This window comes from Pseudopipra pipra, chromosome 11 (assembly GCF_036250125.1).
Source record: "Pseudopipra pipra isolate bDixPip1 chromosome 11, bDixPip1.hap1, whole genome shotgun sequence".
NCBI classification, from domain to species: domain Eukaryota; kingdom Metazoa; phylum Chordata; class Aves; order Passeriformes; family Pipridae; genus Pseudopipra; species Pseudopipra pipra.
Genome location: NC_087559.1, coordinates 3,799,940 through 3,827,738, shown reverse-complemented (window position 1 = coordinate 3,827,738; position 27,799 = coordinate 3,799,940). Strand labels below are relative to the sequence as shown.

At 40.1% G+C, this 27,799-nt stretch overlaps 1 protein-coding gene across 1 annotated transcript; it reads left to right on the top strand.

The window, feature by feature from the left end:
• Positions 1 to 27,799, top strand: PPP4R2 (protein phosphatase 4 regulatory subunit 2). The gene is made up of 9 exons (XM_064667170.1): positions 1 to 148; positions 951 to 1,032; positions 18,016 to 18,186; positions 22,648 to 22,741; positions 23,564 to 23,601; positions 23,922 to 23,996; positions 24,395 to 24,538; positions 24,811 to 25,079; positions 25,999 to 27,799. The coding sequence occupies exons 1-9, from the start codon at positions 115 to 117 to the stop codon at positions 26,310 to 26,312; spliced, it is 1,221 nt and encodes a 406-aa protein (XP_064523240.1). The 5' UTR covers positions 1 to 114; the 3' UTR covers positions 26,313 to 27,799.

Here is a 27,799-nt window from a genome sequence, read left to right as displayed (position 1 = left end):
GCGCCATGTTGGAGCGTCGCTGAGCGCGGGGTCTCGCTGCGAGCGCGGCCCGGTCTGCGCGGGGCTGGGGCGGGGGAGCCGCGCGGAGCCGCGGGGGAATCGCCCGGGCGGACCATGGACGTCGAGAGGCTGCAGGAGGCGCTGAAAGGTGGCGGGCGGGGGCTGGCGGCGGGGTGCTGGGGAGCGGTGTCCCCGCGCTCAGGGGAGACGGGGGTTCCTTAGACTCTGTGGGGGGAGCGCCCCGCGCTGAGGGCGGCCGGTCCCCCCCTCCTGGCCCCTGCCGGGGTCCCTGCGCCGTGGGGAGGGGGCTGCTTACTGTGAGGGGTCCCGCGGAGCGGGGAGAGCGCGGGGGTCGCTGTGGGGACGGGGAGGACAGAGCCCCCGGTGCCGCTGCCCAGCGACCCTCAGGGCTGAGTGTGGGCCGTCAGTGACCCCCGGCTCCGGGCTCGGGGCTGCCCGGCCTACCCGCCCCTTCCCCTGCGTCCCGGCCCCTTCCCCCGCGTTCCTACCCTTTCTCCCCGCATCCCGCCCCCTTCCCCTGTGTTCCTGCCCTTTCCCCCCGCATCCAGGCCCCTTTCCCCCCTTGTCCCGGCCCCTTCCCCGCATCATGGCCCTGCCCGGACCTGTCCCCTTCTCCCTCTCCAGCCCACCCTGTGCTGGGCTCAGCCTGAGGAAATCGGCCTCTTTCTGTGCTATAGCTGCTCAAAAGAAGTTGCAAATCAACTTCTGATACTCCGGTGCATGCAGTTTCTCCGCTGGAAAAATATTAAGTGTTTTACAGGGCTGGGAAAGCTGGTGGAGCTCTTGGGAACAGCCGGAGCGTTGTGAGAGCGCGACAGTGTTTGTGTGGGAACCGTACTGATAGCTAAAGCAAATAGCTAACTATTGTGAATTGTTGTTCTGTCCCGTCTTCTTTTACCATTTCTTTTGTGTCCTTCTCATGCCAACAGATTTTGAGAAGAGAGGGAAGAAGGAAGTGTGTCCAATACTGGATCAGTTTCTTTGTCATGTGGCTAAGACTGGAGAGACGATGTAAGTGTGACTGTTTTGGTGGTCCTCAGTTGTGGCTTATAACAATTCTGCACTTTAAGTCAGTGAGATTCTACCAGGATTCTCTTTTTGCCTGTGGGTTGCTTCAGTGAGCTAAACAAGCTTTCCTTAGTACCTGTAATTTTGGGCTGATTACTTTTGTTTGCTGGTAGTTTTAACTAACGGGGGGAGACTTCTTTTATAGGCTTTGCCCAGGGGTATCTGTCAGGTCTTACTGATCCTGCTCAGCACAGTAAAAACCTGTTGCTTTTTCTTCATTTTACGTGAGATCAGGTTTTTTAAATGGCAAGTTCACCCTGTTGCCGTTTCTGTTGTAAACTGTTGTAATAACTGTGTTTGCTGTATCTAATTGTATCATTTACATGAAGATATCAGTGGCTCAGAGTATTTCTCTGTGGGCTCTGTGACCGTGCTGTGATTGTGTCTGAGTGTTCTTGGTGAGGAGAACCGGGAGGTGCTTCCTGCAGAGGAGGTGTGTGGGAACTCGCCTGAATTCCCCTCGCCGTTCAGCTCGCACGGGAGTTTCCCTTTCCCCGGACTTTGTTCCCTGCCGTCCGGAGGTGTGAGGCAGCAGGAAGGAGCCGCGCTCCTGGTCAGGGATGAGCGCTGGTGCTGGGTGACTTCCTCGTGGATCACTATTTGGCAGGAAGGGGAAAGGCTTCCCCGGCTGCGTTGCTGTAGCTTTGCTCACTTTCTGGCTCCCAGGCTGTCTCCTTGTTTTTGAGGCCTAGTGCCAGACTACGGCTCCAGCAGGAGGGATGTGCTTTTACGAGTGTTTTGTGAGCAAGCAGTGACCACAGGGGCTTTGTTTGGGTTTCTAGAGTCCCTTCAAGTTGTGAGAGGTTTGTAGGTTTTGATGTTTTTCTTTTTTTTTTTTTTTTTTTTTTTTTTTTGGTAGCTTGCAAGTACTGTTTGGATTAATGGTTTAGAAAGAAAAACAAGTTCTGAAATGTACTTTGCTCTTTGAATAGAAGGCTCAGGCTCAGCAGACATACACAGCTGTAATGCTTAATATTTTGGTGTAGTGCTTATTATACAGAAAAAACACGCCACAGTAAGCCCATACTAAAATATGTTTAAAATATCCTGTTCTGAGATATTTCTTCAGGTTGTTTTTATTGTTTCTGCCACTATTACATATATTCCGAAGTTATTTAAAAAAATGATTTTATTGGGGTAAGTTCTTGGGGAAAATTATTACCTATCTGAAATTTGGAGAATGATTTTTATTTTCACTTAGGAAATCTACATTTATTTTTTTATTATTTTTTATTTTTACAAACTTAAACCTGAACTGGAATCTGTCATCTGAAACAATACAGACCCTGCCCTCTATGTTTCCAGGTTTTCCTTGGGCTTTTTTTTGAGGTCTGTAGCTCTTTTCAACATTCTTAAACCTTTCAGTTGAATTAAATTGTTTTTTAAAAAATGTTAGATATGAACATCAGAGGTATCTAATATAATCTGGAGACAGACATGGAAATATTGTTCTGTAATGTTAAATTTGCTTCCCATTGCCTACCAAAGTCTGTATTTCTTCATCAAACATGCTTGTGTTTTCACTGCTGTGTTATGTATAGAAATATCAGGAAAAAATGAGTAAAATCTGAAATCTCCTGGGAATCATTCATGTAAAGATTGGTAATGTGCATTTTAAGAACTTAACATAATTTTAAGCTGGTACAACTTGACCACTGTAAAAGTGTTCTTGAATATACAAACCTACCAAATACATATAAATTTAAAATGAGCTAGATATTCTTTATTTCCTCTTATGCAAAAGTAACTTTGTTTAATAGAAATCTAAACCAATAATAAGTAGATACCTTGGCATGAGAAGTTAAAATAATGGTTTACAGTGACATTTATTAGGATTTTTACAAAGTTCAGAGTATAGCTTAAAAAAAAAAGAGGATGGTTAAGTCGGAGGTAATTGCACCAATGGTTTGCAGACCTGATTATTGAAAAGCAATGGATCTTACTCAGTCACAGCCTGTTCCTAAAGTAACAACCAAAGAGTACCATGGAAGTGAGGACCGAGGCAAATCAGGATAAGTGAAATGTGAAGTATTTTTGCTTTGGGTTATTATTTATAGGACAGTTTTATAGTGTTCACGGGGGTTCTGCCAGCTTTTTAACGTCATGATGAATGCTGATTTTTAGAGGATATACTGCAATCTACATCTTGGGCTAAATGTTCTCACCCTCTGTACCTCTTCTGGACACAGTTGCAGCAGCTCTTGTCAACAATTAGTAAACTTAGTTTGAAGAGATCCTAATAAAGCCAATTAAAATGACTCTTCAGGTTCTCCTCAAAGCGTGGTGGTGACACATGTAGCTTGTTCACCAGATGGGAAGCACGGGCTCATGCAAGGTCGTGTGGTGCCTCCCTGCCCCCACTTGCTCCAAAGTGCTTATTCATCTGAGGGAGTTGGGAACAGGTAGGTGCAGGTTTAGGTGAGGCTCTGATCTTCCTGGGATTTCTCTTGGCAGCAGCCTGGGCTGGTGCAGCCTGTGTGTTACTGTTTCACTCCATCTGGTTCAGCTGTTTCTGGGGCTGCCTGGGAACCTGGAGCAGGAAATTGCTCCCGGTTGGGACTCTCTTTGACAAGGTTCAGTTCATGGATCCGGCCTGTTCTGTCCCTGGTAGCTGGGATGTCAGACTGAAGAGGTGGTGAAGGGGAGGAACAAAGGATGAGAGATATTAAAGCCACTGCAGTTCTGATAAGGCTCCTAGAATGTGTCTTTATTGTCATTAAAGGTCTTCTCATTTCCAAGGAAGGAGTGGAATAAAAACGCTGCTAATTTTGGTTGTATTATCAGTGTAAGCTTAGTTGTGTTATCGGTGCTGGGCAGTAAAATCCTGATGGTACAGTCATGTGCATCAACTTCATCTTTTTGAAGTTGGAGCTTTCCTCCTGTGCAAAGTTAACCATTCACTTCATTGCTTGTGAGATTATGGCCTACGTTTACAAAATCCAGTCTAAACTTCCTATATGGGAGGTGACAGAAGCAAAAGTCTGATTGCTTGGCTGCTTCAAAATATTTTTCTTTCTTAATAGTTGCTATGGTAAGACTTAGCCTTAGGTGAAGTATAAAGTTTATGGTTCAACCTTTTCTAAACTTGTCTTGAGTATTAGGACTTGTTTTTTTTTTTTTTTCAGAGGAGTGACACACTCCTTAATTGACCTGACTTTTTATTGAGATACTGCCATGGAATTTCCTTAGTGAGATCAAGTATAGTCAGAGAGGATTGTTATAACCTCCTTGTCTCTAGTCTGTAACAGATCAGTGTGACTTGCAAAACTGAGGAAAGTGGAGAGGAAATTTGTTAGTCTTAATACTTTATCTGAAAGACCTTTAAAAACAGGATATGTTTTTGTGCTTTGCATAAGAAAGCCACTTATCTACTTTTTTCTGAAGCAGAAATGGTTTTAAAAGATAGGATGGAAGTCACAGCACAGCAATGCTAGAAGTGAAATGCAGCAGTGAAGTTTTTTTTGTTTCTGAAGAATTCTTAAAAATAGATGTGAAATTGATTTATCAATTGTGATGTTGTCCTGTATTTAAAATATATTTTCTCTTACCTCTTAGGAAATTTTCTTGGTTTTAGAACCACTCTGCCCCTTCAATAGCAAAAATGTTTTTAAACTATTTATTTAGGTACTTCACCAAGAAAATCCAATTTGTTGGACTGGAAAGGAAAATTAGGATTTTCTAAAGTGGAAAATAAAACTTAGAAAACAAAAGCTATCAAAAATTTTATGTCGGTTTTCTCTACATTTCCCCCACTCCTGCCCTGGGGCAGGGAACCTATAAAGTGCAGTTTTCATGGCTTACTGTAGTGGAAAATATAATACAGATGCTTACTGACAGTGAAGGAATCCAGAAATAAGTGGTGAAGTACCAAAATCTGAAGAAATACAGTATATAGGCAGAAGTGATTAACTGTAAAATACTTTTAGGCTTAAGTTGAGATCCTGGCCTGGGCAAGATGTGATGCAGTTACACCAGTTCTTGCCTTGAATACAGCATAAACAGCCATTAAAATACATCCTGGTTTTATTTCTTCATGTAGTGAAATTCTTTCCTCAGAGTTCCACTGGAAGATCTGAAATGTTGATTTGAACCTCATCTGAGCCTGAAGACAGGAGGAGGTTGTCTTTTTGCTTGCTTCCTTGAGGACCAACTGAAGCGTTTTTCTGCAAAGTTTCTTAAGTCAAGTTTAATAGGTGTGATTGCAGAGCAAATAGGGACATGGATCCTGTCATCAGAGAATAGCTGGAAGGGGCTTCTGGAGGTGATCCAGGCTGACCGTGTGCTCAGGGGGAGCTGGTTCCAAAGCTAGTTCAAATTGCTTAGGGCTTTGTGCAGCATTTCTGGAAATCTCCAGTGATGGCAATTCCATAGCCTCAGTTTGGCTCCCTGTTTCACTGCTCAACCACGTGCATGGGAAGAACATTTCCTTTGGAGCATCCTGGTGCCTCTTACCCCTCTCTTGTGCACCTCAGAAAGGAATCTTTCATCTTCCCTGTATGCACTGAGCCCTTCAGTGATGAAAGGAGTTTGATTCCCCCTCCATGGCCTGTTTTCCAGAAGCAGACACTTCCCACTGGAGTTGTGTGCTGCGGCTCCATAACCAGCTCAGTGACCTTTTCTGCCCTGCCTGCCTGCTCCCTTTGGTGTTGTGTGAGCCCAAATCAGACACACTCCTGCAGGTGTTGCCTCGGGAGTGCTGGCAGAGGGCTCTGTTCGCTTGGATGTGGTCACAGCACGGTCTGACAGGTGCTCAGCATCCCCTCTGCCCCAGCGCTGGCTCTGGGCACCATCATTTGGAACTGGCTGCAGTGGGACTTGGAGGAGCTCTGCAGTGGGGGGCTGATGCTCCCCTGAGCCTGCAGCTGCCCAGCTCTGCCATGGCAGACTGGGCTGTGTGTCTTGCTCAAGCTGAATTTAGTGTCTGCTGCTCTTCCCTCCCCATCGGTCAGTCAGGTGGATCAGGGACAATTTGCCTTTGGTAAATTACATAACTGTAAATGTAAGTTACATAACTGTAGTTCTACCAAAGATAATGGTAAAAAACACTTTTAACCCTTTTCTGATTCATGTACTTTGTGTAGCAGTGAACTCTTGTCTTACCACATTTTTAATGCTTTTTGAATCAGTTTAACTTTTATATTAGGTTGTTGCAGGAGTGAAATAGTTTGTCAGCTGTAGGAGAGATCTGAGTGAGGATACAGTAGCCATGAACTTGTACAAGAATAAGTTTGCATTCTCAGCTTAAGTGTTTTAACCATGTACTCTGAACTCTTGTGTAAATATCCTTTCTCATGTTACAGATGCATAGATTTTTTAGCTGTATATCCTTCAGCATGTTTCACATGCTTAAATTTGTCTACTTTCTTCTCTAAATGATGTTCTCTGATTTTATTTAACTGGCAATTTTCTTGCTCAACGTGTATGCTAGTATTTTTTCTGATTTGGAGACAAATAGTTACATGGAGATCTTAGCACCTGTTTGGAGAATATAATTCCTTATTATTTTTTTCAACAATGAAATAAAACAATTCTCAAGTTTCTGCCATAATAAGCAGGATAATATTTTTCTGGAAGAAGTGTGTGTGCCTTTTTTAGTATAAGCCTCTTTCATTACCATGTTCTTAATGAAGCAAGAGATATGAGTAAACTTCCTTGTGTTGTTTCCCACTATTATTCCTCACTAACTCCATTCCACTAAGTGTCTGGAATGATTCCCCACTAATTCCCATTCCACTGACGCTGTGTTCTGTCTCATAATCCACTGATGCCTGCAAAGGAGAGGAATCTGGGCTAAAAAACCAGTGATGTATCTTTGTCAAAGCTGGTTTAACTTCCTTGCTCCTTTACCTAAATTATAAAACCAAATTTGTGTATGTATCAAATGTGTAGCAGTAGTACTTCAGAGGAACCAGTTGTGATACTGATGAAATCACTTGCTCCTTTGGGAAACACACTGTTGTAGTGTTTTATTTTAAGTGCTGCCACTTCATATCTGTTGGGAGTGGGGTTTATGGTTTAAAGGTCAGACTTTAACTGCCATTATAAAATGTGTGTGATGAACTGATCCTAATAAACTTTAGTCTCTGTACAATACACATGTAAGGAAAGACAAAAGGCAAACTGATTGCAGCAGTATCTTCTCAGGGTAATTGGGCTGTGTCACCCACAAATGTAGCTGTTTGTGCATTCAGACTTCAGTTTGTAAGTACATCTCCCTTCCCTGTTGCTATACACAGCTGTTTGTGTAAGCACACTGCCTGGTACTATTTTTTCAGCCAGTTCATGTCACTGTGCACAGAAAACCACCCCACTGTTTGTGCTGTAGCAGTTAATACAGTTAAACACATTTCTGATTATCAGTTTTAGAAATAAAACTGCTTGAAGACAATTACAAGATTTCCAAGATGGCTACAGCTGGTGAGGCTTGGTTTGGGAGTGGTAAGGGAGTGTGATGATGCACAAACACCTAATGCCTGTGTCTGAGGTCACTGAGGTAGGGTACACCTCGTCAGCCCAAGCTTAGTATGTGTCTGTGTGTAGAAGCCAGTTTGGGTGGCTTTTGTTTCTGGTTTTGGAATGAATTAGTAACAGAATTGTGATTTACCTGATCCCAGTGTTGCTGCTGAGAGACCCGAGTGAGGGCTGTGAGTTTTGCAGGACAGTGCCTAAGCTGGCAGGTGTAGGGATACAATGCCAATACAGATCCAGAAGTAGCTGCACAGGGTGCACTTTCCTAACCTGGTTTCCCAGCTTTATTGCTTGATGCAGTGAAGATCTGACTGTATTATCTCAGTGTGGTCTGCTGCTCCTCTGAGGTAACCAGGTCATTTAACAGTGATAGTTACACTTACCAGAGGAGTTACAGCACTTCTCGTGTGTGTTTGATTATTCTGCACAAACTGGTGATACCTCGAGCAACACTGGTGTCCTGTATTAGTAGATATGTGGAATTCAGTTTGCTTATGGAAGAGCTGATGTATTCATATATGCAATTATTCAAACACCAATTTTATAGTACTCGTAATTTTTCTATGGGTAGCCTCTTATAGAGAAATTTTAACTTGCTGCAAGTTCAGGAAGACTCTTAAATGTGCTTCATTTATTTCATAATACTTTTAAAAAATGTTGATTCCTGGACTTCTGTTATACAGGTTTATTGAGGAAGTGTCATTTCTTTAATATTCCTGTATTCTATCTGCATCAACTCCAGAGTACTATGGAATGATATCACACCTTTGCCTGATGGGTTATTTTTCTGTGCAATATCTGTTGAATCAGATCACTCTGAACTGTGGTGTGGAATTCCTGCAGGATTTCCACTACAGAGTGCACAGCATCACTCTTGAAACTTGGTGAACTGTTCTGTCAAATTTGATCTGAAATGGAAATAAATAAAAGCTGAGAACAATCCCCAGAACTGTTAGAGTAGAAGTCAATACGGCTGTCTAAAGTTCAACAAAATGTTCAGTCCTGTTAAAGGCAGATCTGAACTCTGTCAGTGGTTTTGGGGAGGTATTTTGGCACAGACAATGCCTATCTGCTATTGATGATCTGTGGTGAGTCTGCTGAAATGCAGCTGCAGTTGCCTTTGGTAGAGCAGAGGGCTACAAATGTTCTTAGGGCTTTTGTGGTTGTAACTTGGGAGAGAAGCTGATACCTTCCTCCCCCGTGGGCTTTTTGTGCCAGCCACTTAAGTGAGACTGTTTGCAATTCTAAGGTTAATGTGAATGGCCTTGAATTGAAGCTTAAAGATTCAAAATGGAATTTCAAGAGTATGGTTACTGAAATCATGGCACACTGAAATTTCTACAGAAGTGAGGCAGATGTGGGCTGGGAAAGCAGTTGCTGTACCCTAAGTGATTACAATTCTGATTACAGTTCTGAACAACTGTGTTTTACAATTCAGTTACACAGGAAATATTGTTTAGAAAATTGTCAATCGCATTAAAAAGTGCACGAAACTCAAGAAAATCTAGTACAAAGCATGTTAACAATTTTTTTTACAAAGATAAATGTAATAATTACACAGAATATTGGTAAAATATTGTCTGGACTAGAGAAATAAACTTTGGGGTAAAGTATCCTGTAAAATATGTGTCAGCAGGAAGGTACTAAGTCTGCATATATTGTGGCATAAGTTTAGTGTGCTTGCCTGAGCCAGTGATTTTCCTGCATAATAGAAAAAAAGAGGTAACTAAATTGTAAAGAAGTTTAGTTAGTACTGCTCAACTAGGAAGACTTGGGTGATATTTATTTGATAGTTTGTGTTTGTAAGACTTGGAGACCTTTGTAGTTGCTCTGCACTTTATAGGAAAGTCAATATCTGAGGTGACCATTCTACTTTTAATAAGACTTGAGATTTATAAGAAACTGAGTATGTGCATAAGTGAGATTATATGGAGAAAAAAAAATCAGTAAGGGAAAAATTTAGATATTGGTACACTGCAGAAGCATATAAGTGGAATAGTTCAGTAAATAACCAGTTTATTCTTACCAGCTAAAGGTGACTAAGTAAATTTTCAAATGGAAGAGGGAAAGTGAATGGAAACACCATCTACTTTTACTTTTGGCTTTCAGTTTCTTTGTGTGCATTGTTTTCTGCTCTGCTCTGTGAAAGCTGATTCTTGAATGAAGAATGTTGTAATCTTGTACTTTTTTGTTCTGTGGTCAGTTTTTGCCTTGAAAATAAAAGAAAATGAAAGGTACTTGAATTTGGCTTTAGACAACTGTATTAAAAAATGTACTTTCTAGAAAATTTTGGAGGGAAAACCTTTTCTGTTCTGTGGGACAGCTGCGTTCTGTTGGAGTCAGCTGAATATTTATCAGCAGAGATCAGAATTAGTCCCTTGATGATTACAGATAGTACTTTAACGTGTTCCTCAGCTGTGTGTTTCCATAACTAAGTCCTAATCTTTGTTGTTCCTGGCAGTAGCCGTAGTAATTTGCAAGCAGTAGAGGGATGAACACTCACTACTGAAGTAGATGAAGTTCTAATGTCTGACAGTTTCTGTGGCTCCTCAAGGAGAGCAAAGACTTAATTTAGGCTGACAACAATCAGTGAGTGAAAATGGAAAAACGCCTTCTGTGCTTGTGGGAAATACCAGTTTTTCCTCTTTGGAGCCCTTCAATATATTTTTAATTAAAGTGAAAGGTAACATGAGGTCAAATCGTACTGAAGATAAAACGTGAGAGCGTTTTAATTTTCCATGAGTTATCAGGTGAAAGGGAACCGGACGCTCCCCCAGGAAGAGTGTTTGTCTGTGTTTTCCTAACAGGAGCACACTGTTTACAGCAAGGCACAGCGTTCAGTAAATTCACCCTGCTGTAGCATCTCAAGTTTTGAAATTGATTGCTCATTCAGAAACACCCACAAAGGTTCTAGCACTTGCTTATGGCTTTAATGTCTGCTTGCCAGAAGCATGTGAGAAACCAGCCTGCATTGGTGCACTGGGGATTTTACTGTGTAAATCTGTTGTCATTGTTTGGAATTTCCCATATTAATCTGCACCGTGTGGATGGTGAAAATAGCAACAGTGTGCAAAATCACGAGGCTAAAATGAATTGCATCAAAATAATATTAAAATAACGCACAGGATGTAAAAGAATAAGTTTAAAATTCAGAGAATATTTGAAGCAAGAGTGGAATTAAGTAAGGTATGTTCTTCTACCTGGTACCTGAGTGCAGTGCTTAAAGGAATGGCTCTGCTCCCTACCAGTCACATCACACATCTTATTCTGCCTTATCTGCAGCATTAATTTTGTGGTTAGATTAGTGATCTACTTCACCACCCTGTGTGTGGGATCACAGGAGTGTGTGGGAGCAGCAGAGCTGGCTTGCCCCTTTTGGTGTAGACCAAGGACAAGGTTAGGTTAGGACGTGATGTGGCAGCACCTCCTGCTCTGCCCTGGGATGAGATCCCTGCGGAACCTCAGCACGGCTCAGCTCCCGTTAGTGGGAGTTCTGTGCTTTTCATCCCAGAAATTTTCACAGGTATTTTCTGAAAAAATTGAAAGCCATTTCGTTACCCTTAAGCACTCCTGGTTAAGAAGCAATCTTTGTTTATATCATAAATAAAGAAATAGTAATTCCTGAACAAAAAATATCAAATGGCAACAGGTTTGGGTTTTCTTATCTGTTGGTGTGGGAACTCTGGGAATTGTGTTTTACAGGCAGTCCTTAACAAGATTTTTAGCTTGTGCACCCCTTCTGTGTAGCTGTGTATTCCAGGTATCCTTGGTTGTACCCAGTGTATAGATCTGCAATTAGGCTATGCTAGAGAAGGGAGGGTTTGATACAGAACAATGGCATAAAAAAGGTGGAGGGAGTAGGCTTTGCCTTCCAGCCCAAAGAACAGAGATATCCGAGGGAAGAGATGAGTGTCCTCTGTCTCCTTTCTCCCCCAGAGCTGCAATCCATCAGTTCTCTGTGCATCTCTAGCCACACAGGCTGCTGGAGAGGATCCCTTGGATGTGTGTTCCGTGTGCTGTGCCGCTGCCAGGGAGTCAGGGAGCGGGACAGGCCGTCCCGGGCAGGCTCCCGGTGCTCGCTCCCTGCTGCTGCTCTTTCACAGCCTGGGGGAAGGGAACCACGCTGGGGCCTCTCCTGCCTGGGATAAGTCCTGTGCTCCCTGGTGGCAGAGATGGACCTTTGATCTGGGAAGTGGCGTATTCAGTGTAGTCCACAATGTTCCTGTTTGGATACATCTTGCTGTGGAAGAGCATGCTGCAAAGTTTGCTGCCTTGCCAGGGGTTTGAATTGGATGTGTGATTGCTGAGTGCTCTTCATTTTCTCTGCCTTTTCACTTTCCAAATTATTCTGGAGATCCCATTGATAGACCAGAATAGAAAAGGAATTAACTTGTTTTGGATGAAACTTTAATTTTGCTTTTGACAGCCTAGGGAAATTACTGTGTCTTGGAGTATATCTTCATCTTCTGTGAGCTCCAGAACAAGGCAGGAAAGAGAAGAAACAGTTATTAAAGTTGGCAAATTATTTCACTTTAAAACACCTGTTTCCTCCTAGCAGGTCTCTGTGGGAGTGTAATCTAAGTGAACAGTAATCGGGGGGGCAAAGGTAATACAAGTGACTCATATCTCTTGTTACATGTTACTTAAATCCCTCAGGGGTTGTCCTCTGGTTCTTTCCTTCTGTATTCTGAGGGCATTGCCTTAAAATCAGTTCAGCTGAACATGAATTATTTGTATCCTAAATATACTAATTTATATATTTTTTTAATTTCTGCTGTCAGCCGATAGCAGAAGAGTAGAGAGGGAAGTACTCCCTTGTACTAAGTTCTGATACTTTTTATGGCCTGTTCAATGAACAGAATCAATAGTAGATCTACTTGTTTTCATTTTATGTTCTGTGTGGTGTGTAGCATGTCTGCAAAACAGATGGCATCCTCTTAAAATTTAAATCAAGTAATTTTGTAATGAACTTAAACACTGTGAAATCTGAAGACAGACATTCCACCAGGACTCCTGGGACTCTTCATGTTTTAAGTACATAGCTGGGTCTGTAGGAGCTTAACATCTCTTCAATATAATGTTTTTCTTAATTAAACCTGTAATCTGTGAAGCAATTCCAGAAAGATTTATGAAATAATTGCAGTACTTTCATTTCAGGAGGTAGCCTTGTTTCAGGCACTCTGAATTCTTCCTCCTGTTCATCAGTTAATTTTAGGTTTTGTCCTGCTTTGCTTCCATGGGTCTTACTGGAGTTTGCACCTTGAAATCTGTAGAGTTTGTCTGAAGTGTGTAAGCCATATGTGCTATCTTAGGGTTATGTCTGATGTTTTATTGCAGTTGCTAAAAAGGGAGATGGATAACTCAGTCTGGTTGTCTCCTGCACTTGGGGAGACTTGCAGTCCAACCTCCCCTTCATGTCCAAGCCCTGTGGTGGTGTTGGGAGCAGTGTTGTAGCAAAGCCTTCCAGTGAGCAATAAATGCATGAGAGACCTGTGTTGCTAGTCCAACATGGACAGTTTTCCCTTAAAAATAGTAGGGATTTTCATGTTCATCAGGTCTTGCCCAAACAACTTTGTTAGATGTTTCAGGCTTTTTGCTCTTCTTGTTGAAATCTCATCTCCCAAAGTGAAGATACCAAAGTGGCCAAAGAATCAAATATAAAAACTTGTCCAATGGTCAGAATAAAATATCAGTTATCTCTGATATACAAAACTAGTGCAGATATTGGCAGAGGCTTCTCCTCCTCCCCAGTAACCGCTGTGGTGAGTGAGAAAGCTGCTCCCTCAGTTCCACCAGTACAAACATTTTGAATAAGCAGGAGATAAGGGAATGGGAGAATGTCTTTTGCACTCTGGGAGTGATATGATGAGATTATTTCCATGTAAAATGCAATTTTGTTTTGATATGCATGTTTGGAAGGATGAATTCTATGCAAATTGTGTTAGTACAGACACAATCATTCCTTGCAGGCAACTTTGTGCTGGTAATTCTTTTAAATCAAAGCATTGCATCAGATTGCTTGACCTGCTTTCTAAGGTGACCCTTGTCCCTTGTTGAAGATACCATTCATCAAATAGAATTGGTGGATTTCTAAACTTGGTTGGTGTTGCTTGGCAAACTTTGATTCATCTGCAGATGGATTAGTTTCAACAGAAAATCATGTAGTTCATGTACAGATGTGAAATAGTTTGCTTTTATTAGAGAACAGAATTATTTAGGATCGTATTCTTCTGTGTTTCTGCCTTGGCAGTGTTAGGTTGTGCCCCTTGTCTAAATTAGTATCTCGTTGTTGTTTTTTATTATTCTTCCCTGTGCAGTGGAGATATTTTTGCTGCCTCATCAACTTTCAGTGACTCAGTGATATTGTAGAATTGTTCTAACTGTAGAATTCCCTTACACTCCTTTGTGGTTTTGTCACAGGGCTTCACTGTCTTGTCTTCACCCAGTAATTTTGACCCCATCCTGGGGCTTTGTGTAGTTGTGTGGGGAACTTCTTAAAAAACAATTATTTATTTGAGATTTTTTTTTTCACAGCCTGTCATTTCATGTAATCTCTGCTTGCTCATTTCATGTCTTCCCCACCCTTTTTTAGCCTTTTGTCATGCTGCCTCTCTAATTACATGTAAATCTTCTCAGAACTTGCTTATGTTTCTCATACAATTGGCTGTTTGGTCAGGTACTGTCTGCTTTCCTGTTTGATTTCTGTAGAACACAGCTGAGTTTCTCTGTTATAGTCTTAATTTTTACTCAAACTGCAAGGTCAGGGTCTGCACAGGGGTACAATATTATGGTGTAAAACATCTTTTCATACTTCAAAGCACATTATTAGCAGGTGTTAAATCTGGGGCATGGTAGTATTGTTTCTGAAGGTATTTTTACAGATCACACAGTGCTCTCAGGAACTTTTTTCTTCGAGTGGCTATAAAAGCTCTCAAAGTTGCTGGTACGAATTCCCAAGCTGCTGTAGTGGACAGGAAGAGCATGGTTTGGAAGAAAAGGCTGATTATGTACAATGCTGAGTGGGAAGAGCAAGTATTTATAAACAAGCTTGCTCAGAAGAAAGCACAAACAGTATTTTCTCCGTGGCATTTCTTCAGTTTGTTTCTTTTACAGAACTTAAAATGTTTCAGTTATTTTCCAGTGTATAAAACTTAATGAGTTTATTCATAAAGCTGTGTTAGAAGAGTTTTCTTTTGCTTCTGTTTGGCTCTTGATTTAACTAAAGAAGGTATTGACCAAACTTTTTTTAGTTTTGGGGTCTCACATTTTGCAACAAAGCAGCCAAAATAGAGATTTTTCATCTTAATGCTGAAGTTGTTCTCAGGGAGCTTGTGATACCTATGGAAGTTTTTTCTTTTCCTGAAAACAGATATTTGGCACTTGTTTGTCTCTTTTGTTGTCTGGCTTCCTAAGCGACCAGTCTTTCAGTGTATGGGGATAACTTAAAATTTATACTAATGTAGGTATAGATTGCTTTGATAACTAGGAGGATATGCTGGTTTTAATCTTAATTTTTTCTGTATGGGCCAACAGTTCTACCTATGGTTTATGAACTAGTTGGTTTTCTCTATGGATGAGTTTGTAGAGTCCAACTTCGATATGGCATTTTCGTGGACTGGTGAAACAGGAAAGGTGACTTTGATCTTGTGACACTCACTTTTGATCACTTCCACGAAGTAAATGGGAACTGAGAAAAATCTTACTGTCCCTGCAGAAACGATTTTATATTTTTGGTCAGAAGTGGGTTTATTATTTTAACAACACTGAGGGCAGGGGAAGCACGAGACAGTCTGTGGCTTGGAAGCAGTTTGCAGTTGGAACTGCACTTACATCTGAGATTCCACTATGACTGTCCCCCTTGCCTTTGGCCAGTTTAGCTTTCACACAGCTGCCAGTGCAGCCACAGCAGCAGGAATTCACCAGTGCTGAAAAAACTGCTTGAGAAACACAGCAAGGCTGTGCTGAGCCCCTGCTGCTGTGGTTACACTGCTTCTAGCAACAGCTTGCTCAGTTGATTTAAGCTGGTGTTGCTATATCTGGATTAGGCGTAGTCAGGCTTGTGACTGCAGGCTGAGTTTGTCCTTAAACTCTGCTGCCTCTGTCCGTAGCCTGTCCTGTGTCACCTGGTCAGCAGACAACTAGGAAATGTTTTGGAATACAGGGCAAAAGATGCTTTTTATGTCAGTAGTTCAGTGTGTTGCAGATACGAGTTCTTAGCCTTTTTATAATAGAAGAAATACTAATTAAAAATACTTGAGTTTAAAATCCAAGGGATAGTTTTCTAGACTTCTGTGTAGGGGCAAAATGTTACGTTCTTTGTTTCTGTAGCTTCAGCATTGTAAAGGAGCTGTGGGTGCTGCTTTTGGGCAGTAGATGGACATTTTTAACTTTGTTGTTGATTTATTTCAGCAACACAACACTGATGGGTTAATAGACTATGAAAAGATAAGTGTTACTATTTAGCAAGAAATAAGTAACAATGAAAACAAAGAACAGCTCAGTTTTTGGAGTGTGGAAATATATCTAAATGGGGTTGTCAAAGAATGTTTAGAATTATAGTGGAATCCCTTTTCATGAGGCAAATAAAGCTCTTGGGATGCTCTGTGGGGAGTAATCCCACTCTGCCATGGGGTTATTTACTGTGGGTTGTGATGTGTTTGTGTATTAAATCTGTGATTTGTTATAAACACTTTGGTTTCATGGTAAGAGCACTGCAGAGTTGGGCAGCTTTTTTAATTTAGCATTTGTGGTAGTAATGCCTAATATTGTATATTGGACCATTATAGCATTCAGCTTTGGGTGTAGAAGGCTGATTGGAGACATAATCCAGTGAGAGTCAGTGGTGGTGTTTAATTTATCCAGGCCATTCCCTTTTGGGACCTTGGTATTTATTTATTTATTAATTATTATTATTATTATTCACTAAGTCCTTCAGTCCTGTCTGTTGTGAGGTGCTTAATGGTCCCCCATGAAGGAGAACAGAGGTTTGCTTTCCTCTTCATATTTCTCCCATTCTCACAAATTTATTATTCCTAATAAAAGATGGGGGCTTTGTGTTTGGGTCTCTGTAGATAAACCTGAGCTGTGTTTTCATCTCATAATTGCTATTCTGAGACAAAGGAGAAAATGAGGGCAAAGATCACATGGCACTGCTTTTCTGGTGAAAGGAGGTTGATATGACTTCTTTGGCCTGTAGTTTGAGATTTGGTTGTACTGGTGCTGGAGAAACAAATGTCACCATTTGCTTGGGTCATTCCCAACACAGATCGTGGTATCAGCCCCACAGAAGGTCAGGTGTTTTGTAGGATTGAAAATGGTTAGGCTACCAAAGGCAGCCTGTTGAAATAAAGCCTTTGGCAAAATAGTTTTATATCTAGTTTAATATTTCTTTGAGCAGGAGCTGAAGGGCTGTCCAGGGGCTCACATTTTGTGCCTGTTTGATTTGAGTCTGTTCCTACCAGACTGTGTATGTTACAGATCAATGTCAAAGATCATTTTCTCTCTTTCTTTATTGTTGGCTTGTTATTCCCTGTTACTGCTTTTTCTCTACTAGCATCTCCATCCTGTGAAAGCTCCTGCATCAACAATAATAGAATAAAATCGATAGTGAACTAAATCAGTTGTTTTCAAGTTGCTCCCTGTGCTGCTGAGACATGAACAAGCCAGAGGAGGCCCCAGGCGTCTCCTGTGGCTGTTGTGTGAGGCAGTGGCTGTAGGAGGAAGCACTGTCCCACCTTGTCTGTTGCAGGGAAAGACCTTTTCTTGAAAATTTCAATTTATAGAATTCTGTAAATGATAAAACTTGAAGCTGAAAGGCAGAAGGTAGTTTGGAAACATCTTAATAGATTACTTACTGTCGTGGGAATGTTTATCGAGAGTCAAAGTTGTTTTGCTGAGTTACTCATCAACAAGTGCTGTGATACAAAATATATTTGCTTTTTTGAGAAGAAGAGGTACTGATAAATGCTTCTAAGGTGCACAGAGTTATAAAAGGCTTTTAATAGTGTTTTGTAAAGGAAGGAGGTAATGCTGTGTACAGTTACTGTGTGGACTTCTTGTTTTGGTGAGGTGGGGTTTTTCTTTTATTTTTCTTTTTTTCCTCGACCTGTTGTGAGCTCAGTGAAAACTTGAGGCAGTCTGTAGGTTCACTTTACACTGTATAGAACACATGCACATGTCACATTCAGGTTTGCATTGTCAGTGGATATTGGTTCTTCAAGGAAATGGTTTACCCTGCTGTTAATGGCTTGTGTTACATTGTTGTACTATAATTGTTTAAATAGTTATCGTGCTTTAAATTCAGGAAGGAAAATAATAGTGCATTAGTTGCCTTGTTTATCTTAGAACTGGCATACCAGAGTGAATGTTGTTATGCAAACATAAACTTACACTGTTTTTCTTTGGGTTTGGGACTGACTTGCATATGTCTTAATGTCTTTATTCTTGTGTTTTTTGCAGGGTTCAGTGGTCTCAGTTTAAAGGCTATTTTATTTTCAAACTGGAGAAAGTCATGGATGATTTCAGAACCTCAGCTCCTGAACCAAGAGGGCCTCCCAATCCAAACGTGGAATATATTCCCTTTGAAGAGATGAAAGAAAGAATCCTGAAAATAGTCACTGGATTTAATGGGTATGTATCCTTTGTTTTCTAAAATCAGGATAACAAACTTTTTTCCCAGTTTTTAACGTAGTAGTTTATATTATCTGTCTGTGATTGTTCATTTTGCTTCCTGAAATAGCTGAGCAGAAGCAAATATGCACCTTGGATACATTACAGTAGTTCCAGAACCTTATTATTTTGTCTTTGAAAATGATGACATCCTGTGACATCATTCACTTGGGTTTTTTCAATGTGCAGTTAGTTTCTAAACAATGCAGTTCATCATATTACTATGTGCATTTAAGAGATTAAATAGATAGTAATGTCAGATTTCTTTCAATATATTTTGAAATACCTAATGGAAAGAAGTCTTCTGGTCTTGAGTTCCCAATTGTTTTGTGGAGGTTCAGTGGCTTTTGAAGAACTCCTGCTCTGATAAACAGGGTGGGACCAGGAGGCAAAAGTGTACCTGGTTTGCAGTTGTTGAATTACTGCAGATTCAGATTTATAGCTGGGGTGATACTTACTAATGAGGGACTTGGGGTGTTTATCTGTGCTGACAGTGTCCTAGATTAAAGTGTATCTGTGCCCTTTGCTGCTTTCATTATTTTGGAAGTTTTTATTTCCTTTCAAATAAAGCTCCTGATTTTTTTTGTCTTATTTGGTGTGTCTTTTTTAATACCTTGCATAGTATTTTTGTTGTTTCTAAACTGGATTAAATACTTGCCATAAGCTGAGTCATCCTGTTTGTGAGGCTTGGTGCTTGTTAAGAAAAATGCTGGAAGTCTTTCTCAGCATGTTAATAAATGGGGATGTTCCTAATCTTGCCTCCCTGTTACACTGAAATTTCAGCTTTGGAGTCGCTACTAACACATCCTTAGTGTTGTATTTTGACTCTATGTTGATAATTTACACTGTCATTTCCATACTACTTCATTTATTTGCAGTTTAAGTGTCTCACGAGTCAGATCTCCTCTTCCCCCTGCAGTTGCTCTCGTGTAGGAGACTTCTAAGAATGTGAAATTCAGCTTGTTCTCAGCCACCCAATATTTATACCGGGCTGCTTCACTGCAGGAATTTAAAAACAAACCTATCCTTTATGCTCAAGTCTGCCTCTCTCCCGCCTCCCCCAGCTTTTTGTTAATGCTCCATTGCCCACAGAATGGGTAATGTTCTCCCAGGGACAGCTAATGAATGGGCTGCTGTTATCTGCTGTTGTTCCCAAGTGTACCGAACAAACCTCTGGAAGGCCGAGTCTGGAGCTCGCCCTGTGCTATTTTCATCCCCCGCTGGAGCTCTCAGGGAGCTCAACTTCCTCCTGTCTTGCAGCTCCCAGGCTCTGAGGCAGCAAACTACACCCATTAATTACCTCAAAGAAAGTTAAGATGGTTCAGATCTGAGGTTGTAGAGTGGTTCATTCAGCAAATCCTGTGACCCCCACAGAGAGGGTATGGTTGGGAAATCTAAATCTAAAAGTAACAGCTGCAGGTTCTGGGTGGTGTCCTCAGGTATATTCAGCATCTTTAGAGTTGTGGATGTCACTTCAGGGTACCAGAGCAGAGAAGGAGGCTCCTTGGTGTGACCTTATTATTGGAATGTTTTTATTAGTGTTTGTTTAAAAGAGTGAAGGAAAGAGTTCACTAAAACCAGCAAGTTTTTGAACAACTTTTCTGTTTAGAGTTGAAGAAGTAACAAATAAGGAATGACCACTGTTTCAGGGTCTTTGTAGCTGAAGTGTCTTTCAAAGAAAGCACAGACTGACTTTTTAACCTGTCTGTATCTTACTTGGCATGTTGTCAGAGGCTTTCAGAGCCAGATTCTCATGCTGTTCTTTACAACTGCTTTGGAGTAGGGACTTTTCAAGACTTGCCATTTTTTTTGTCCTATATTAGTAAAACAAAGTTCCAATATAAGTTATTGAGGACATGCGGTGACAAAGAAGTCTTCACAGCATGAATAAAATAGATCATAATCCAAATTTTCTTTTAAGTATATTTTTTGCTACAATTTATTATAGCTTATAATATAGTTATAAGTAATTTTCCTAGATGTCTTCTGAATCCTATCTATGCAATGAATTTTTGGTTTGTAATTCATTCTGAACTGTAGTGCTGGAAGTGCAGTTTTGAGTGTGTTTGTATAGAATTTTAAGTGGTTACCTTAAGTAGGCACATCAGGACTATTCATGCAGCTCATGTGCTGAACTAATTAGATTTCTGAGCATTTACAGTCAATTCTCATACTGCTCACAAACTTCTACATTGGTGTTCCTGTATAGATTTGCACCAGTTTAAGTTACTTCTATTTTAAGATCACTTTGTTAAAGTATTTTAAAGCAATAATTTCACCAAAAAGAGTTCCTGAGGTAAAGTTTACTTTGGGTTTTGCCAACTGAAAACATTTACAAATGCTGAAGGAGTTCCCTGCAAAGATTGTGATAATGTGACACCGGGTGCCATCTGCTGCTCAGAACACGAAGTTCAGTCTGCTCTGGAAAATTTTGGAGGGAAATGAACTGGCTTTTGCTTTTGTTTGAACTTTTTATAGTTGAGAGTAAAATACAAAGGCAGCTTTTACTTCTGGAGTTAAATGCAGGCTGCACACTCCTGAATTTGCTTATTCCCAAGTAAGACAGAACTGGATTGATGTTCCAAAATACTTCATGTCACAGCATTCCTGAATTACATGAGGTACAGCTAAATCCAAATTGGCCAGGCAGTGATTCCCCAAGATGTCTTATAGATCTGGCTGATGGAAAATAATTTAAAATTCAGTGTATATTTTCTTTCTGAGGAATAAATCAATTTTGAATTTAAAAATAGCAAAATCTCTTTAATTATGGACTTCTCAACCCAAACCCAAAATGGCCATCACAAGAAACAGTAGATCAAATTAGTGTTGTATCTATGTGGAAAAGTTAACAGATCAAGTAAATTCTTTGTGACTTAGAGTTGAGAATTTTGGTAAAAGAAGGCACTGCACAGAAGCTCAACATTATGAATATGGTTGGACTTGATGATCTTAAGGGTCTCTTCCAACCTTGATGATTCTATGATTCCATGAAGAATTTGGTTGTCAAAGATTGCTGGTTGACCAAGAGTTGCTGAAGACCAAGGGAGGGGAAGTTAATGGTGACAGAACCATTGTCAAGCTTCAGAGCCTTTGTGTAATAAACTGAATTAAAAGGAACACTTGTTCCTGTGTTTTTTTCTGGTTTGTTGAGGATTAGAATTTCCTCAGTAACATCATGTACAGGCAGTTCTGAAAAACATAATTAAATTGTTGATACTTAGTCACTCTCTGATTACTACTTGCTTTTAGTTAAAGTGAAGTGTCATGTGGGATGATTAATTGTAGCTGTGCTGACCTGTTTGTGCTGAGCTGGGGGCAGGTCTGTGCATCTCTAAGATGTGGCTTTTTAGCTAATGAACAAAGCTGGAGATACAGACTATGTTAGCTAATGAAACAGGCTGAAAACACCATGTACTGAGTTCCTCAGGAAATAATAAAAGGTGAATTTTGGCAAAAATCGACAGTATAGGGATATATACACACATACATGTAAGTCTGTATTGATACTGCTCTGGATCTGTTGTATTGTCATTCAAGAAATGGTTCTTAAATATTGTATTGTGCCAAATATTCCTCTTAGATAAATTTTTAAAGTGCTTACGGCTTCATCTTGAACTGTAAAAATGCATGATTCTTTATTGGTTTACTGAAATATTTTTGTCAGAAGTTTGTTAAAATGTGACACTGAACTTGGGATGAAGGTGTGTGACATCTCAGGTAAATGTCTGTAAAGCATTGCCTGTCTGAAAGGTCAGGGATGAAATTCAGTGCAGAATTATCAAACCCCAAAATGTGTGAATGTGGTTCTTGTGAGTTTATACATCACTGTGAGTTTAATTATTAAATTTTTAAATTAAATTTTATTTATTAAATTTTTCCTGATCTGTTCCCTGATAGATAAGTGCACTGTCCAGTTGTGGCAAAATACAGTGTTTGTAACAGCTGAAGTATAATGGTTGTGCTGATTTCAACATTTAATGCTTTATCTGTAACCGTGTTTTGTAAAACATGAAATAAACTACGAGTTGAGACTTTTTTAGCTCTAGTGTGTATGACTCAAATTTGTTTTGAATCACTTACCATTTCTGCTCTGTGTATTGGAATAATACAGTCAGAAACTTTACTGTTCATGACCTGATTTCCTTTTTGTTGTTTTATTGAATCCTTTGAGTTGTGGGATGATGCATTTAGGATTCTGCCTGTGTTTTGTGCTGCTGAGCACAGAAGACAGAGCTTTGTGTATGAGACAGGAAAAAATAAAGCCTTGAATTTCCTCCCTGTATTGCTAATAGTAACAAATTTCACTGCTGTTTTTGTTCCACCTTCTCAATTAGGGAGAGAGAGCAGTAATGTTGTTGCTTCTTAACAGTCATACTTGTGAAAATAAAATTAAATTGTTGTAAATCTATTTCATTGCAGCATCCCCTTCACTATTCAGCGACTCTGTGAGTTGCTGACAGATCCTAGGAGGAATTACACAGGAACAGACAAATTTCTAAGAGGTGTGGAAAAGGTATGTACTTTTCTGAGAGAACACAGCTCCACAGTCTCAGCCCCCACTGAATAACTTCCCAATTGCTCCCCACGGTCTCGTGGTTTCACTGTGGCTCAGAGTACAGCCAGTGGCTGCTCTCAAGTGTACGAGTTTTTGGACCTTTCAGCATTGAAAAGCAGTTCTAAAATAACTTAAGACATAAAAATAAATCTCAGGGCTGCAACTGTTGTGTTTCCTAATCACTGTGCAGTACTCCAGCTGTAGTTTGTGGAGGGTGTATTGCCACTTTTTATACCGAGTCCTAGTTAGAAAGAATCAGCTGAAATAATGTGAATTTTTTGATCAGGCATTTCCTTCCACGTTTGAGTTCAGAGTAGACCCAGAGGTGAAGGAGAAGGGAGGCCCCTTCCCCACAGTGTCTTCTGTTTCAGTATTTAAATCCCACAGTAGAGGACTGTGCCTTCAGAAAAGCACACAGATGTCATGTATTTTATAACCTATGTCGGAATGTGGGATTGTTCAAAAGTCAGTAACAGACTTTGAGGATGTGCTTCCACATAGGATTTTTTAGCATTTCTGAATCCTTTGTTTTCCAGAGATCCTTCAGTTAAAAATTACAAACACCTGGGCCTGAGGCTTGATGTGCTGGTCTTGTTAAGACAGTAACCCACTTCAAAAAATACTGAATTTTAGTGTAATTATGGCCTGACCTGGTAAGAAGGAGCAGAGATACTTTAACAGATATGACCAAAATCCTGTAACTCTAAGTTTTGGGATGTTGTCAAGAGCTGAAGCTTCTGTTTCTGAACTCTTGATGTGTTTATTGTTTGTGTGTTACAGAATGTCATGGTTGTCAGCTGTGTATATCCATCTTCAGAGTGAGTATAATCTCCTTTTCCGTGAAACTTCAAGTCTGTGTTAGTAACAGGGAGAGTGTGTGTGTGTGTGTCTGATGTATTTCTCTTGTTGGCAGCAGTTGTATCTCAAAGACAGACATACAGAGTTCAGATTTGGTTATCAGTAGCTGAGTCAGCAGCAGGGATGGCGTCTGCAAGTGCAGTAATTTGGAAATGGATAAGTGGGGAACCCCTTGGGGACTGACAGTGGGGGCTGGTTAAGTTCGAGGGGTGGAGAATTTTGTGCAAGCAAGCTTAAAGTAATTTATTCCTAACATTTTGGTTGTTGTTTTGTTTCTTAGGAAAAATAATTCCAGTAGTTTAAATCGGATGAATGGTGTTATGTTCCCAGGAAACTCACCAGGGTACTCTGACAGGTAAGTTTAGTTCCAGGAGATAACTTTTTCTGGATCAGAGCAGGGGAGTTCTGAAAACAGGTGGTTCAGATCCCTTATTACCTGATCCCAAATAGGTAGCCTATTGAGACATGTTACATGGAATAGTGGAGGAATGGGGTAGAGGAGACATGAACATGCACACTGTGTACTCTGTATTTTGATCTCTTTGTAACCTCATTGTTGAGAATTTTTTTTGTTATGCAAATTCTTTATCTCTGTACGCAAGGAATGTTTTATTCAATGTAAAACAGCAAAGCACCTGATCTGTTTGTTTTGTTCTGTTGAATCTTTTAAACGAGGGTATAACTGCTTTCTGCCAAATAGGAACAGATTACTTTATTGAAGGCTGGGTTAACTTTTCATTTTTATTTTTAAAGATCTAATGTAAATGGCCCTGGAACCCCCAGACCAGTAAATCGAACGAAGGTTTCATTGTCAACTCCAATGACAACAAACGGTTTGCCAGACAGCACAGAACATAAAGAGCCAAGCTTGCAGCAAACAGAAGAGAAGAAACACAGGTTGGTCAGGAGGAATGTGTTTTGAGGTTTTATTATTCTCAGGTTTTTTAACTTACATTTTTAAAATAGTTTAAAAGAGACTGGCCATCCAAGGGATGCATAATGGAGTCTTAAATCGGAAGTGATGGCTTTGGGGTTTTGTTACAAATGAGTTCTACTGTTATCTCTTATAGAGGGTTTAAATTGAAGTAGCTGCTACTATTTTTTAAAGTCTGACAAGATAGAGAATGTTTTTCTTCAGTAAAAGCTACAGCTGCTTTTCTTGCTTACAGTGAATCACCAGCAGCTGAACCAGAAGGTGCTCAGAGCACCCCAGTAAAAAATAAGCACTCTGAGGATGATCCTGCAGAAGCAGAAGGACATGAGGTAAAAAGACTTAAATTTGACAAGGAAGGGGAAGCCAGAGATACACCAAACCAAACTGCCTCCAGTGAAGTCTCTTCAGGCATGGGGGAAGAGACAGAAGCATCCTCCACATCTCAGGATAAAGAAAAAGATGCTACTTGTGCCAGACAGCACTGTACAGAGGAAGAGGAGGAAGGTACTTCAGATTTATTGTCTTTGTGCATTTTCCAAGGAATTGGGATTTTCTTTGCTGGAGACTGGTACTGTGGGATTGCTGAGTGCCTCCAGTTGTGCATAAGGATGAGCTGTTTGTACTTCAGTTTTGCATAATTGAGAATTCCTGTTACTTCTGTTTCCTTTTTCCTACAACTCAATTTAAAACTTGAATTAAATCAATTAAATTAAATCAGGGTGACAATGGTGTACCAAGAATTCAAGAATCCCTCCTTTAGGGAATCATCAGGGGTTCTCATCCCTTCCCCAGGAGTGGGGTGTGTCATACCTGTGTTTGACTGTGTTTAATAATAATATAAATTACTGAAATACAGGTAAAAAGTTATGTTCTTTCACTGAGGAGACTGAGCAACAATCTCTCCGCATCCTATTAGAAAAATTACCTCACTCTAAGCACCTAAATTAAAAAAGAACTGTAATTAAGAGACTAATTTAGGTTTTTACATATTCTCCAAATTTCTCTTTTTTCTTTTTTTTTATGGTGGCTCATACATTTGTAAAATTTCCCTTTAGATCACTTGAAATCACTTGAAACAGTCATGTTTTCATCATTTCCAGAAGACTGTTTCTGAAGGCAAAGGAAGGAAAGAAAAAGAAAAAGTCACTTGTTAGATGTGTCTTTACCCACTGAAGCTTAATTAAGTGATGCTTCCTGTTAAATAAAGTAACTGGCTTTTGTTTTATGGTATATTAGCATAGTTTGGATGTCCTGACAAAGGTGGCTCATGTTTTACATCTCCTGATGAAATCTGGGTTTGTCTGTTTTTCCTGTCCTTGGCTGTGTTGTGGAAGTGTTGCTCAGCACAGCTGCGAATGGAAAGTAGCAGGATTAAGGTATGTTTAAAAATGCTTCAATAATACTGTACTTTCCCTATTTCTAGAGTCCTTCATGTCTCCCAGAAATGTTGGTCCAGACAGAAAAGATCAAGACAAAGACACTGAGTCCTCGGGTGTGACCGAAGAGAGCTCTGAGGAGAACAGTCGGATGGAGGAGTCCGACCAGTCGAGGGCAGAGAAGGATTTACACTCGGATGACAGTGAAATTAGTGGGTCTGCCAGTAATGGAGCTGACTGCAGTGAAACAGAAGAGCTGGGGTCCTATGCTAGTGAAACTCCAGAAAATTCCTTAGAGAGCCCGATGGAAAACAGTGATGAAGCCACAGAAGCTGCAGATGAACCTATGGAGCAAGACTAATTTAAATAAACTTAGATGCAGTATTTTCCATAAGGCTCCGGTTTTACACTGTATAAATAATTTTATGTAATAAAGTGGACCTTTAGTTTTACAAAAAGAAGCAGGTTGTAAAATAAACTTCTCCATGGATTGAACCTTGAAAGAGTTGTACATGATAAGAACTGTGAATACCAGCTCCTTCAGGTCCTGCTTACCGCTGAACTTTCGTTTGGTCAAATCAGTGGTTTGTGTATAGTTTTTTTTATTTAGAATAAAAGTTTTTAAACTGGAAGGTAATTAATTATAATTTTGACAACTTTTTTGGAGATCACCACACCTAGTTGTATGTAAGCAAGAAAGCTTTTTGTCTTGTCTTTTTCTGACAGCTATAGCAGTTACTTCATATTTTGGTTACAGTTTCAACATTTGACATATGAAATAATGGGGTTTCAGGCTGGTTTCCAGATTTTTATTTGAATACACACTATGGAACCTTCTGTTGTGTGTTTAAAATGTGTTACATTTCACACACACATCTGTATGCACGCATGCACACCTGTGTGTACCCTCGCTGTTCTAAGGGGGAAAGGGTATATTTTTCTGTTTCTATAAAAGATAAATACAGCAAATACTTTTTCTATAGGAAAAGACTGAGTTCACCTCTCAAGGCACTTTGTTTTGCCTCTGGAAAAAACGAAACAAATGAAATCTGGCCCATATGAAACCCTGGAAATACTAACATTGTTGAAAACACCAGAGTAAACACATTCCAAGAGAACTGTTCCAATGACAACATTTTTGTACACTTCTGAGGTGCCTGAGTGAAAGGAGTTCGTTTATTTATGAGAAAATGTGCTTTATGTTGAGAACGTCGTAATTAAAACATTAGCTTAAACTTTTGTAGAAGAAATGTTTGAAAATAAGAAAATATCTGGGAAGAAATGAGCAGGTACTTGCCTTTTTTGAGCTTCTTGGAGCTTTGTGAATATTGTAGAGGAGTCTCAGAATTACTTTAAGGTTTGCAGATGGCATCGATCTGATCACACCACTGGATTGGAAGGATGGATACGTGACCCTGGTCATGTACCTGAGCTACAAGGTTTAGGGGTGCATAGAAATCACCATGATTTGTATAACATTTTGGAAGTGAACTAAATATTTTTGAACATGCTACTTTGACAGCCAGTGTTACGTTTTTTTTCAAACCAGCTCAAAGCACAAACTACTGCTTTAAACTCAATATTTTCCAGTTCCCATATTTAAAGACATGCAAGCTGCAACCTCCCAGTCACAATTACTGGCTGCCAAATTTATACCTGTTTCTTCAACTGTACCTTTTTGATATTTAGAATTTTTAAATTTCTGTAAAGTAGATTTTTTGTAGATTGTAATGAGTGCTCACTGCCATTGTGAAACGGTATATAATTGTATAATTTCTGTGTGTAAACTGAATGCTTGGGCTTTCAATACAGTATTCATATAAAGCAATAAATATTAATGTTATGAAA

Coding starts and splice junctions, on each gene's coding strand:
- PPP4R2 (XM_064667170.1), top strand. CDS start 115: ATGGACGTCGAGAGGCTGCAGGAGGCGCTGAAAG. Junction 22,742..23,563: donor TTCTAAGAGGTGTGGAAAAG/GTATGTACTTTT, acceptor TGTGTGTTACAG/AATGTCATGGTTGTCAGCTG. Junction 23,602..23,921: donor TGTGTATATCCATCTTCAGA/GTGAGTATAATC, acceptor TTTGTTTCTTAG/GAAAAATAATTCCAGTAGTT.